A 14580-nucleotide genomic window follows, 5' to 3' on the forward strand; every position below is an offset into this window, starting at 1 on the left:
GTATAGTTTTAAAAACGCTTGTGAATGCATAATTGGTTTTACTGAAAGCAATCCTGATATCGATATTTACCACTACAATATAAGTGGTTGCGCTGCATTGCACATTTAACACTGGGAAAGAGCTGCGTGTAAACCAGCATTTTTCCTTCACACGTTTTCTACAGACATTTGAACAGAGAGCACCTATCAAAAGTTTCATGACGTAAAAACCGGTGGACATATGTGGTCCCAGCGAGCAAAAAAGGTGCTTCAATGTGGGATGCTATTTGAAATGATAAGCAAATACGTTGTTAAACAAATCAAAACGTAAATGCCACTGATAAAGCATAATCAAAATATACGCCAAAATAATTAGTCTAATGTATGGCAATCACATTACAGATAGCTTGAACATGACTACAGACATTCCTAGACCGGGATATTTCTGTAAATTGTTTTAACAACGTTGCGCAATAAACAAACCTTCATGGTTCACACCGTTATAAACGAGTGAACAGCTCTAAATCATTTACAATTTATGCGATTTTTGCTATTTGAATCAAGTGAGGCGATTGCTTATCACAATACAAATGATGGCATGCATTTCCTAGCCGTTCAGCTTGTAATCGCTTTTTACCACCAAATAGGTGCAGCTGGTGACATGAATCAATAACGAATTCAATTTTACTGTTTTAAGATGTTGTCAAGTCATTCTAGCGGTTTTTGCTGGTGCACGTTACCATCAAAGCAATCCGCATTTTCTTACCCCACCATTTTCATTCCCTATGGATGCGTACGAGGATCTGATCTACAACAAAATACTCGAGAACAAGTATCTTTTAATAACTGCACCGACAGGTACGGGTAAGTCTACGTACATCCCAACGCTGATCAGCAGGCGCTTTCCCACATACACCGTAGCAATTATTCAGCCACGCAGGCTGGCAGTACTAAACATATACACATACCTCAAGCACAGGATACGTCATCTCAACTACAGGATAAAACACTCACGCAAGGAGCACAAGGACGGAAAGATCACGTTAATGACCGATGGAATGTTCATCAAGGATATAATGAGCGGTAAGAAATATGATATGATTATCGTTGATGAGGTGCACGAGAGGAGTGTGCGTATCGAGTTTGTGCTAATGTGGATGAAAACAGTAAACGTGAAGAAGGCCATTTTTATGTCGGCAACGGTTGATGACTGCGACGTAGAAAGATACTTCGGATGTGAAAGGGTTGATTTGAGGATCAAAGGGTTCAGGGCGCATGTATTTTATGAAAAAGAAGCTGTGAGCGATTATCTGATCGCAGCCTACTACAAGATAAAGGGTATATTGACGGGGATGGATGTAGGTAGTGAAAAAGATGGTACGGCGAATAAAAGGAAAGAAAAATTGGAATTGTTGGGTGGTTTGCAGGCAAGCAAAGCAAAGAATGTTGCGTGTGTTAGGGATATCCTTGTGTTTCTGCCCGGTGAAGATGATATTTTAGAGCTGAAAAGAATGCTGAAGAGACTGGGTGTTGATGCTGTAGCGGTACATTCCAGTACAAACTATGAGCACATCACTAGCAGCAGCAGAAAGGATGGTTATGATAGAGAAAGGCAGGATGAATGCCGAGAGGACACAAATAAGACAGAGCTACCGGCCCGTATAATTCTTGCAACGAATATAGCAGAGACAAGCGTAACAATACCAAACGTTAGGTATGTGGTGGATACAGGCGTGCATAAAACAAAAATATTTAAGAATGTTAACTTCATGGGCGCGCAGAGGATTAGCAGAGAAAGCGCCGATCAGAGAAAAGGACGGTGTAACAGGCTTGCAGATGGCGTGTGCTACAGGTTATACACCGAGGATGAGTATAATAATATGAGCAAAATGGTACCTGAGATTATGAGATGCGATCTAAGTGATGTTGTGTTGTGGATGTGTGCGATGGGAATGGATGTGCTGAAGTGGGCGTTTTTGGTCTATCCGAGGAGAGAAAATGTGAAAAGGGCGATTGAATTTTTGACTGAGATTGAAGCGGTTTGTGTGCTGAAGAGCGAGAAGAAAGTGAAGGAAAGAGACACTAAAAAAGAAAATGAGCTGAGAAACGTAGCGCATGGTATGCACAACTGTCAAGAAGTGAAGAAACAGCGTGATAAGAAGGAGTGCGCTGATGGTCATAGCCGTGGAAGCGTAGATAATTTCACGATCAAAATAACGTCCTATGGATTGAAACTGGTAACCTATCCTTTGGATGCTAAGCTATCGAATTTCATGCACACAGCCAATGATCTAAGCTGTGGTAAACTCTGTGCAAAGATCGTGTCGCTCATAAACGAAGAGAACTGTAATTTTTTGGTGAATCCCAAGAAATACGACATTCTGAGCTTACTTGACCTGATGAACGCCTTTTTGCAGGAAAACGATAGCGGAGCGTATAACCAATATCTTATGAAGCAGGATGCTGCCCCTGATCCATACGGCGATACGCTGATAGATGGCACGGAAAGAACCTTCGATAAGTTAAAGTTCTGCAAGGACAATCAACTTAACATAAGAGCGCTTCAGCGATGCGCGCTGACCAACAATCAGCTGCAGAAAAGGGCCAAGGGCGTATTGGTACAAAACGTAGAAAGGGCATTCAGCAAAAGCTTTAAACACAATCTCAGCGTGCTGCAGAAGGACGGCAGCTATAAAATGCGAAGCGGACAGTCCGTATATGTGCATCCAAGTTCGTATTTCTTCAACAAGAGAGTAAAGAAAATCGTATTTGTGGATGTGCTGTGCACGAGCAAGTTTTATGTTCGGGTTGTAGGGCGGTATTTGGAGTGATGTGGATCAACGCCATGAAGATAACGGTTTATACAAATTGTGTGATCGTAATTGCTGTCATTGTTTAAGCACTCTGAGCTCGTTATGGCGTAAACAGTTAAGCGATTAATCAGTAGAAGCGTATGCGTAGTGTGCTTTTCCACTAAAAACATCGCTACTATCTCCTTACATAGCAACATCATCCGAACAAGCGCACCATACCGGTCTGCTGGCACCAATCACGATCAGTGCTTTGATTTATAACCGATCATCTCTAACCGTTAAAATTGCAGACCTTAATGCCAACATTAAATAGCAACAATCTAATCAGCATATCTTGTGAGATGGCATCTGTATAATTACGATTTTGATTGTGACTTCTTTAGCAGAATTATTGTGCAGAAAATTATTATGGCAGATCAGCTGTCTTATACTGTTACCTGCAGCAGATCAACATCCTTGATGATCATAACCGCGCGTTATGGTTGTCTAAAAGTAAACTTTGTTTGATGTTGACATGAGAGAGTAATAATTTTAACAACTTTAAATAGTTTTATTAATTGCTCTCACAGTTTAAACGGATCTGTTTTGATTGCATTTTTGAATATCTGTTTTATATCAAATGGGCAATCACCAGTAAATCGGGTACGTGTTGTTAAACGCTCTGAAAACATGGGCAATACTTTTATTTATACGACTATATGTGTGGTATTGTTTATGATTGGTATAATTAGGGTTTATGATTGGCGTAAGAGCATTCAAAAGTTGTATTGTAAGTTTGTGTTTTAGTAAATTTACTTGAAAGTGATTGCGAATCTGCATATATCGGTGAAATATCAGATCATAATAGGTTAAGATAGTACGTGAAATAGTATATAGAATTGATTAAGATAACACGTTGGATAGGTTAAGATAAAATATAGGATAGGCTGGATTAGTACGTTGTGAAAGAGTGTACAAGAGTTGATATATATATGTAAAATTCGTAACATGGCAACAAAACACCGTGTTATTAGCTCTATTCATTCGTCTACTTGATAACAGTATACACCATGAAATGTGGACGATTGCATGTGCACAACGTGTTAAATCTCTCAGCTAATTCTGTTTCATCGTCAAGCACATATTTCCTTTTTTTCTAACCCCTGATGGTCTACAACCACAATGAGCAGGTCGATCCTGATGAATTTTTACAAGCATCTGTTCTGCTCAAGAACGGTCCGCTAGCCGAAAAAACAAATCTTGTAGGTAAGAAAAGCGAATTTAAAAAAAGTAACGGTGGAAACGAACGGGTTATATTGGAAGGTGTTGATGAGTATGAGAACGGTGCTAGTTTGAAGAGGGTATTTGACAAAATTGGTGATGAAATGCACAAGGAGCGTGTGGTTTCTGAGAGAAGTGGACAGGGCATGGGTAATCGTTTGGACCGTGCATATGAAGGTGTTAAGGACACTTTGAGAGTTGGCAGGCATTTTGTGGAAGAAAATAGAGGGAAGGGTTTTTATGGTGTTGGAAAACACCAAAAAGATGTTTTTGATTTAAAGGAGCATCTCAATGTGAATAGGAGGACAGATGATGTGCACAATTACTCGCAAATACAAATGGAGCTGGATAAATTAAAAGAAACACATAGACGCATGTTTGCGGTTAAAGGAAAAATATACCTAGCAGTTGAAAAAGAGGTGGCTAAGTTTAAGAAAGAATTGGAAGAGAAGAACGAGGTTGGTATTAGAATGAAAGACAGGGAGGTACAAAGGCTGAATGATGAGTTGGAGGTCCTTAAGAAGGACTACGAGATTATGAGGGAGGAAAGAGATAAATTTAGAACCGTGTACTTTAAACTGAAAGAGAAATACAAGAACCGAAAGTAGTTTGAGCGTAGACTGCAACACAATGTATCTAGTGGAGCTATTAAACTTCTTTTCGTCTCACAAAAGGTTATTAAAGTGTTTATCCTCGTACAGTCTATAAGAGATAGCTGTCCGTATATTGTGTTTAAAGCGTGGTGTGATAGGTAACAGGTCCGGTTTCACAGTGCTGCAGGTCTATTTATGTGATTTATATATGATGCTGTTTAATTTGTCCGTTGTTTATGATTCGTGCAGATGCTATTTGGCCAGAATAAATGCATGGTGAGTGGTACAACACGTTTCGTGCAGGTAATCACATTTTAATAAAATTTATTGCAATTACAATCTTTATCAGAGCATGGTAATGTTTACGGGTAGTATTGTAAAAATTGTAAGGAACTAACAGTTAGTGCGATCAGAAAGAATGTGCGTAAAGAGATTGGAATTACAATTCTTTGTACGAATGTGCATGCTTTAAAAAGCCTTTGCAGACGAACAGAAATTTAATAAGCAAAAATAATTTTTGATCCCAACTGGAGAAAATGAAGCCGAAGAAAAATACATGCACAAAGAGAAGACGTGCTGCCGCACCAACAGATCCGCGTTTTTTTTCAAAATGCAATGCTTTTCGACATCTACAGGATTACGCCTTTCTGTATTCAGATGAGGTCAATGACAGGATAAAAACGATGAGGAGACGTAGAGAATTGGAGGACTTTCTAGTAAAAAGAGGAAAGAAGAAATATTTTGTAAATGGAGGGGAGAAGGAGCTCTGGAAGTGCATTCGAAGGACGAAGTAAAGCGTGTTGCATTGAGAATTGGCAGGGCTGCTTCCTGTGCAAACCAACGAGATTATCACCGAGTATTCTGGAAGTATAAAGACTAAAAATTACGTTTTCACTTGTGTTTGAACTTTGGACGGAAGCTCAGCAAATAAACGTTTCATTAATGGCGAATATTCGAGTGATGGTGTAATTGCTGCATTACGGAACTGTCCATACAGATATGTTAAGACACATATCGGTAAATCATTGTATCATTGATATACCGCTCATTTATACTGTTCAGTACAACATTTTGTTTAACTACCATATCTCTAAAAAAACTTACGGCCTGATCACGTCAATAGATTAGCAAGAAAGTTTTTGATTGAGCGAACAGGCTGTTACAAACTATCCGTAACAATACTTCCCTTTAGCTATCCTCGGCGATGAGATAAGCGCTCCAATTGCTCAGAATATGAAAATGTGCACAAGTTCTGCTAAATAATTCAAAACGAGGAGCAAGCTAATTGCTTCAAAAATCATTAAAGTATACATTTATTGACATAGTGTATAAATTCTCTCGTTGCATGCCTTAAATGCTTGTCAAATATTACATTGCCTTGTTTTTGCAAATGTACGCATCGTTCGCAATATTCACTGTTCATGAGAATAGTTCCATATTTAGTGTTGACATGGAGAGGTAATAATTTTAACATTCAACATTACAAATAAGATGGTGGTAATTACGCTGAACTATCACATACGCTTGATATGCTGTTTGTATGATTAACGGACTGTATATATCGTTTAAGCACAGTACTTTGATGATCCAATAAGTTCGTGGAAAATACGGAGAAATGCCATGTTGTATTTATCAGTAACACATGTGTGGGCTAAATACCTTTCTCATCACAAATCACCAATTAAAAATTGTTATGACTATTGTCGTCATTTACATCGTATATGATGAAATATCGATTAATTAATCAAAATAAGACGTAGTAACAGAAAGAATGAAGCACAATTCCTAATTACAAGGCCAATATCAACTGAGTACACATAATGCTTCTCTTATTCAGTATTTTGTGATAGAAGAATTTATTCAATTTTTTATCTAATAAGAAAGTTGGCCAGTTATAATTTTCTAATTCAACAAATTTAGTTTTATTATGGTGTTTTTACCAGTTGCCGAAAGAAAGACAAAGTACGGTACTAAATATGAAATATTTGTGGATTATATCGTGTATAACAGTGATTTGATTAACATTTAGGGACCAGAAAGCGTGGTTGTTTTGGTATTGTTATACGAGGAGATAGATAAACGATTTTCGTAAAAATGTTTGATGTATATTCATTTGAATAGATCAAATTGTGTTTATTAAACGAATAACGTTTGGTTCGCATCATTTCTACACATATTTTTCGTGTTAAGTTGTGATGTAGCCTGTTTATCAGTGGAGGCTACCCCTTATAATTGCCCTGGTGCGCAAGACCCCGTAAAAATGAGGAAAGGAAAAGAAAAAAACTTATTTACGTTCTATGCCTGCTCTTACATCGTAATGTTCATATTTAGTTATTACGTCCTGATGTTTGTACATATAAGAAAGATTTACAAATATAAAAAGAATATTTATTTTTTTTATCTAGGCAATTACGTATCTTTATACATTATGATTCTTCTTCTCCAGATATTCTTAGCCTCTTTTGACAGGCTGCTGTACAAACCAAGAAAATTTAATGAAATGACAGAAGAAAGTCTTAATGAAATATTCAACCCGTTCTTTACCCACGAAATATTAATAAAAACAATCAAGGTGGTAAGAATATGCAGTGAATGCAATGCATACAAGCCACCACGAACACATCATTGTCAAATATGCGATCTTTGTTTCACAAAAATGGATCATCATTGTTTCCTCCTCAATGTATGTATTGGCCATACAAACTATAAGCACTATTATCTGTTCCTGCTGGTGAATTGGATGTATAGCACATTTTTGTTTGTATTGTTCTTGCATTACGTCATTTCAGCTAACCAAACACCTGCAAGAATGGCCTTCTATGTGCTAGCAATTATTTCTAATGGAATTATACTGATAATAGCGCTCATATTTTTGGTGCTTCATACAAGATTGCTCCTGTTCAACGAAACAACTATCGAACGACTTGCCATAGATGAATTTCTTGCCGGTGATAACAACTATGAAGGCATATTTCAGGAAGGACTGTTAAGTACTGATGAAAACATGGATGTCCGAGATAGAAAATTGCTCAACCCGTACTTTCTAGGGTACATAGAAAATGTCAAAGAGGTCTTTGGAGACAATTATTGTGAGTGGATCATGCCGTACTTCACGGGTAGAAGCAATGGTATCTATTTCAAGAAACATTAATGTAATCATCGATACAGTGCCAAAAAACATGTAAGACAGAAACAACGGCTGACAGCTACAGCTGACCCAGCTATCAGTAAATGCATTTAGTGCTTCGGGTTGGATGGCATGTTGTTTAAAAGAAAGTGTTAAACAAACATTCTGTATGACATTTTTTACCTTACAAATCTTTACTTAGCTATCACGGGCATTACAATATCTTGTTATTTAACAGGTAGCTCAATGCTGAGCCCGTTATTACAAAAATACTGCTAATACCACCAGCTACAGCATCGTTGGCAGGAGCATTTTCAAAAAGCAAAAGAAAGCGGCAAGATATGTACTTATTGTACGCGGTGTCATGCAAGCTTTACAAAACTCAATTTTTTGAAGTATTTTCAAACTGCTGTTAATACTTATATCATACGTTTATATTTATTATATCAACGTAAATACTTTGAATTGTACATCAAAGTTGATTAAATTATCAATATGACAGTAACAATTGACACAATTATGTAATCATTAAAGAGCTACATCAACTTAGAAAATAAAATGCTTCAGTTTGATGTTATTTCAACTACTTATGAAGAACATTTGCACATTTAAAGTAAATTATGATTAATTACCAATGTTTAGCACGGTGATTCCCGATACTTCATTAAGAGTGTGTGCCAAATTACTTCCACAGTTTTGCACCAAAAAATACGTTGAGCGTACACCAATACGAAGCACGACCGAGAGATTAACTTAGGATATTCCTCGGAAATTGAGATTAAACGTTTTATGTGACAGGCTATCTTATTGGTTCGATGACATAGAGTGCAAGATTAGCATTCATAATAGAACATTCGAAGGAATAAATTAGATCACTAATTTTACATTGTACAGAAATCACATTTACACGTTAATTTATCATTCTATTACACTATTGAAATATTTAAGCATTTATATCAGCTTAACTATGTTCAAAAACACTTCTTGGCGATCTTCTGCATCGACACTCACTAGTTGCCTCTTTGTTCTTCTTTTCATCTTCAATTACCACGTTGTAATGTTCGTTCACACCAAAAAAATTTACAAATACAAAAAGAACATCTGCTTCTATTACACAGGAAATTTTTTCTCTCTGTACATCCTCATCCTTTGTGTGCAGGTTTACTACCAAATTCTATCGAGCAAATCTTCATACAAAATACGGAACTTAAACGAGCTCACCGAAACCGGCCTAAACAGCATATTCAACCCATTCTTTACCGAAAATATACTGGAAGAACGCACCGAGACAATGAAAAAATGCGGCAAGTGCGATATGTATCGGCCTCCACGAGCACACCATTGCCAGGTCTGTGATGCCTGTTTCATGAAACGGGACCATCATAGCTATATCTTGAATACTTGCGTAGGACATTCCAATTACAAGTATTATTATTTGTTCTTGCTATCAAATTGGATATACAGTACTTTTCAATTCATTTTACTGCTTTATTTTGCTGTAAATGTTCGACAAACTGCCAAGCGAATGCCCTTCTATGCCACAGGAATTGTTACAACCGGGATTATAATGGTAACCTGTTTTGTACATTTAGTACTTCATACAAAATTATTGCTATATAATGAGACATCCATTGAAAGCTGCGCAATTAATAATTTCCTTGCGGGAAACGAAAAATATAAGGGTGTTTTTCAGGAGGGACTGCTGTGTTTTGGAGATGAAATACATATTAGTGATAGAAAATTGCTCAACCCGTACTTTTTAGGGTATATGGAAAATGTCAAAGAGGTATTTGGCAATAACTATTACGAGTGGATCATGCCGTACTTCACAGGACGGAGTGATGGGATATACTTCAAAAAGTACATGTTCTAAATAAAGTACACAATCCCTGAAGCGATTACGCGGGTGTATGATAGTGTTCGAGTTTGGTTAAAACTACGCACATCTTCGACGCGAGTATGACTCTGTATTTCACACGATTTTTAAGCGATAACTTAATATTACATTAGTGCAACTAATCATTCTTTGGAACGAATATGGCACCGAATTTTCTTCCTTGTCTTGGTAATTATTCCTTTGATCTGAAATATCGTTTTTGAACTCGGATGAAAGTCTCATTAGAAATATGCATTTCTAAAACATTAGTCTACTCAGTATACCACGCCCAAAGCAAACTGTGAACCAATGTAAAAATATGCATTTTATCTGTGACACAAACCAGGCCGTATTGCATCCACTCTATTCTTTGGAATAGCATGTATTCACTTCTCAGCAATTCATAGCAAATTTTGAACTCCGAAATGGTGTCCATCCATAAGTACATTCACGGCATTAACCAATACATGTAACTTATTCTGCTTTTACACCAATTCGTATCTTAAAACCAATGTGTAGGGGCAAATACTCTCCAATTCATTCTGGTGTACCAAGTGTCATACATTAATCACGAACTACATTTTTAGACACCTTACCAACTAAAAGTCATTTACTCATCCCTTCATACAATAACATCTGGGCAACACACTATTCTTATCCAAAATTACATCTTTACGTTAGGCCAGCGGTCACAATAACCACGCATACCACTTTGCAATTAATGTGTTCAATATTCTTTATTAAATGCGTATTATTTCCTGTCAATTACCGTTCATGAGCGATGAAACGGATGCGTCAACTTAATTTTGCTTTGTGCTCATATCCTAGATGACCAAGTGATGAAACTGACATTTTACCATTTTTATGGCTTGAATTTAAGTTCGCTAAAAAAGAACTTAACTAAACGAATATTATCAAAATATTTATCTAATATTGTGTTTTAGTATTATATGCGGTAAGAAGGTGAATAAGTAACCTGAAAACTCGTGCATCTCTCATAGGTAATGACGTATTTCTGGCATTTATTGCTGCCAAGTGATATATTTCATGTCAACATTAACTATGAAATTTTCAAATAACGATTATGTTCATTGTGTGGACAAATCTTACCACAATTCCTCAATGATTTTGGTATGTTAGAGCCCCCTTCCCGGAAAAAAGAAAATTAATTTATTATTTAATGAATTACAAGATAAACATAGTAATATTTTGGTATCAGGTGGGTAAATGATGCCAAATGAATCAGTTTGGGTAATTTTCACTTTAATTAAAATATTGCCACGTTCAACACCTCGGCTTATTGCACACTGATTCCGATACTGTTGAACAAAAGAATTGGACGAAACAATTCGGTAAATAAGCAACTTGTTCTGAGGTTGATCGTAGAATACATTGTAGTAATAATGAATGTCTCCCCGTTGCACATCTAATGTTGCAAATCAACATAGGTTAATACATGGAATGGCAATGTTTGGTTATTATACGATGTTGTTCTTGCAAAAAAATTAGGTGTGGTTTTTACTTATACTTGTGATGTGCTGCCAATACCGCAGAGCACAGAAAAGTTACCACGAAGCGCAGTAATACCAGGCACAACAACAGCTCATCTAAAATAGGAACTGTATATAATTGTAAATGATTTTATTTATCATCACAAAGGCAGATTAACACGGATATTGAAAAATAGTAGCATAAATATTATTTAGATCTGTCCACCAATATTTCATTGCGGAACGTTTCGCTGGTACTACCTGTATTTGTGCTTGTAAATATAGGTGTAAAAACTTGGCAGCAGCTCCATAGAATTACAGCAGCGAATTGAGCGAATTGAGCGCTGGTCAGAGCAACACTAGCATTCTAAATACAGTTTGATTAATTTACATATTTATTAATCACTTGACATAAATTAAATCAGTACATAAATACTTTTATCGAAACGAACTAATTTTTGTCTTGATGTCATCTACGGTGTACGCCAGCTTTGTTAACTCGATCCTTTCTACGCTGTACCCCATCTTAACAATTTATTCGTACTACGTGCTGGTGGGTAAGTACTGTATCGATGCAAAACGGTTTGACAGCGTAGTTGTTTTGATTATGTTTTTAATTTACCATGTTTTGCTCATCTACACGCTCATCTTCTATATGAGGATTTTGGCAATTGACGACACGAGCACAGCAAATAGGTTCCCGAGCAAGGTGGCAAATAAACAGGCCATCACGTCACGATATTTCAATCCTTTCATCGAGGAGGAAATCATACAGAAGAGATTAAAGATGCTGAAAACGTGTAACATCTGCGTTACATATAAGCCGCCACGCACGCATCACTGCTCAATATGCCAGAAATGCTTTCTTAGGTTTGATCACCACTGTGGCCTCTTAGGAGTGTGCATAGCGTTCCACAATTACAAATTTTTCTATCTTTTTGTCATTATGAACATAATTTATTGCCTCTTCCTGATTATATTGTTGATGTTCGAGCTAATCAAGAATAGACAGCTGCCCACAGCATCGTTTTCGCACTTTATCGTGCTCACATCGCTGTTGTTCGTGGAGATGTGCGTGAGCCTACAAATGTTTATCTATCACACTATACTGATAAGAAAGAACGAAACCATGATCGAAAACAAAGCTTTGAACGCCTTTTTGAGAGGAGATCAGGGCGTGCGATTTGTTTACCAGGAAGGTCCTTTGGTGAACGAGGAAGAGGTGCTGGAAAGAGACGAGATGAATCCATACAACATGGGAGTTTACGAAAATTGGGAACAGATATTTGGGAAAAACACTTGGGAATGGTTTCTGCCGACCTTTACTACGCTGGGCGACGGTATAAATTTCCCAAAAAAGATCGGTAGAGATTAACGAAATGTTGGGTTAAACACCGTAAACCATGTCAAGCGAAAAAAGGTATTAAACGTGTTAAATTACTGGCAAAAACATGCAGTCAGTAATTACTATACGATGATAACATTTACTTCGAGATTAGAAACATATCAGAGATACTTTTTTAAATTATTGTATTAACCGGAACAAAAAAATTTGAATATAAATGTATATGAGCCTAAAATTAAAGAGAAACGTTTTGGAGTTAACCGTACTTTTTTACTCAACTGGACTGAAATAACCATGCCGTCATTATCGAATAAGTTTACTTAATAATTGGATCACATCTTGTGCTCGTGCTGAACAGGCTTCCGATGAGTTGCCGCAGATGCTAGTATCAACAATTTATGTTAATTAAACCTCTTTATATCGGAAAAAACGACAATTGATGTCCAAAATAGAACGAAAAAGATGTTAAACACCTTAAGAACAATGTTACCAAGTTCATAGCGGGATAATCGTCTTTGAATATAGTTTTCTATATTTTGCACAGTAAATTTGGTGAAATTGTCATCAAACACTGAGAAAGTGTTAATCAATGGTAGATTGGCATTGATTAAATTTTAGCTCGTTCTACTTTATTGAGGTTGATGCGCAAATTTGAATGATTATTTGTAAAGAAGCAAATAATTGGAATTATTATCTCAACACTTGCATCTATAAACCTTAGAAGTGGTGCAGATATGTCATTAACCAGTGATTGATCCACAGTAACCGCCAAAACAAGGTTTCAGATTATTTTGCCACAAAAAAGAAAAATTGGTTTGAAGCGATTATGATGAAACGTACATACACGAACAACACTCGGCTACTCGGCATTTATTGTTTCAAACGCCCAGCAAATGTTTAAAATTTTTTAACTGCGAAATTATCCCCCTGGAATGAGAGACAACCAGGAAAATGTCTTTTTTCTCGAAGATATCACCTTGGAAGAGGAATATCATCTCATTTTTCCTGACGAGAACAAAAATACAAAGAAAGAGAGGATACAGAGGATATTTGGCAACAAGCTGCTGCCTACCTCGCAGAATCTGAGAGATACGGATTTCGTGCTAGAAGACGGGAAGAACTGCATGGATAACAACGCCGAATTGATGTTGCTGGCATTGTTGAACAACAAGATATTCTACAACTTTGTAGAGGACCTGAATGAGAAGATCAATAGAAAGATCGTTTACACTCCTTTCATAAACAGCCTGATCAACTATCTCAAGGACTACTACCAGAACAGTTTCTTGGATCTAAATGAGGACTTCATGAGCATTTACAGGACGGTTTGCAAGAAAATACACGATGACCTCATTGACACGCATTTTTTTGAAGAAGAGAGCTGGACTTCTAAGATTAAGAAGAGCTACAAATCAGAGAAGAAGATCTTCGAGAAGTACTCGCCAATTGTTGAAATTTTCCATGGAAAGTACGAAGGACAGGACGGAAGAACGTTCTACAAGATATACCGCGATTATTTGGATATAACCACAAAGGAGGGAGCGGCTGATATGTCAATGAGTGTTCGTGATTACTTCGAGTCAAGTAATATCAAGATAAACAAGTGTCCGTTGATACTAGTTCTCAAGTTTGAGAACAAGAGAAAGCTGAATGTGCAAGAGATTCTTACCGTTGAGCGCACAAGATATCGTTTGTCGAGCTTTATTACTCACGCTGAACCAACACACAGGGCGTATCTTAACAATCACGGGAAGTGGTTCATGTGTGCGGAAGGTAAAATTACGAACGTTGGTATAGATGAGAAAGAAAAGTACACCGTGCTTATCGCACTCTACCAGATTGATAGGATTACGAATTAAAAATTATTTTGAAAGATTAGCCTGGCGGGGCTCCTCGTAGAATTTAACGTAGCTCTAACGAGCCAAGTAGTGTGTGTTCAATAAATGCTCGTCAAGGTACTTCAAATTTTTTACTTGTTTTTGCCTATAAACGTTCAGAGCTAGAAGAAAGGTATGTTACGAAACAATCATAGCACCTCGTACATGTGCACTGTTTGCTTTCGGGTGCAGGATGTGATGATGTCATTTTTTTGCTCTG

At 37.0% G+C, this 14580-nt stretch overlaps 6 protein-coding genes across 6 annotated transcripts; all 6 read left to right on the plus strand.

Annotated features, from left to right (window-relative positions):
* The first annotated feature begins 685 nt into the window (after window positions 1–685).
* On the plus strand, window positions 686–3305 carry VCUG_00906 (uncharacterized protein). The gene has a single exon (XM_008075737.1). The coding sequence runs from the start codon at window positions 765–767 to the stop codon at window positions 2808–2810; it is 2046 nt and encodes a 681-aa protein (XP_008073928.1). The 5' UTR covers window positions 686–764; the 3' UTR covers window positions 2811–3305.
* Window positions 3306–3719: 414 nt separating this feature from the next.
* VCUG_00907 (uncharacterized protein) lies at window positions 3720–4901 on the plus strand. Its single transcript, XM_008075738.1, has one exon. The coding sequence runs from the start codon at window positions 3938–3940 to the stop codon at window positions 4658–4660; it is 723 nt and encodes a 240-aa protein (XP_008073929.1). The 5' UTR covers window positions 3720–3937; the 3' UTR covers window positions 4661–4901.
* A 2004-nt stretch (window positions 4902–6905) lies between these two features.
* On the plus strand, window positions 6906–7934 carry VCUG_00908 (uncharacterized protein; the record flags this gene model as incomplete). Its single annotated transcript, XM_008075739.1, has 1 exon — window positions 6906–7934. The coding sequence occupies one exon, from the start codon at window positions 6906–6908 to the stop codon at window positions 7794–7796; it is 891 nt and encodes a 296-aa protein (XP_008073930.1). The 3' UTR covers window positions 7797–7934.
* An 805-nt stretch (window positions 7935–8739) lies between these two features.
* VCUG_00909 (uncharacterized protein) lies at window positions 8740–9645 on the plus strand (the record flags this gene model as incomplete). The annotated part of the gene is made up of 1 exon (XM_008075740.1): window positions 8740–9645. The coding sequence occupies one exon, from the start codon at window positions 8740–8742 to the stop codon at window positions 9643–9645; it is 906 nt and encodes a 301-aa protein (XP_008073931.1).
* A 1959-nt stretch (window positions 9646–11604) lies between these two features.
* On the plus strand, window positions 11605–12904 carry VCUG_00910 (uncharacterized protein; the record flags this gene model as incomplete). The annotated part of the gene is made up of 1 exon (XM_008075741.1): window positions 11605–12904. The coding sequence occupies one exon, from the start codon at window positions 11605–11607 to the stop codon at window positions 12511–12513; it is 909 nt and encodes a 302-aa protein (XP_008073932.1). The 3' UTR covers window positions 12514–12904.
* Window positions 12905–13415: 511 nt separating this feature from the next.
* Window positions 13416–14439, plus strand: VCUG_00911 (uncharacterized protein; the record flags this gene model as incomplete). The annotated part of the gene is made up of 1 exon (XM_008075742.1): window positions 13416–14439. One exon carries the CDS (start codon window positions 13416–13418, stop codon window positions 14340–14342), a length of 927 nt encoding a protein of 308 aa, XP_008073933.1. The 3' UTR covers window positions 14343–14439.
* Between the last annotated feature and the right edge of the window lie 141 nt (window positions 14440–14580).

This window comes from Vavraia culicis, assembly GCF_000192795.1.
Source record: "Vavraia culicis subsp. floridensis unplaced genomic scaffold supercont1.12, whole genome shotgun sequence".
Classification (NCBI taxonomy): Eukaryota; Fungi; Microsporidia; family Pleistophoridae; genus Vavraia; species Vavraia culicis.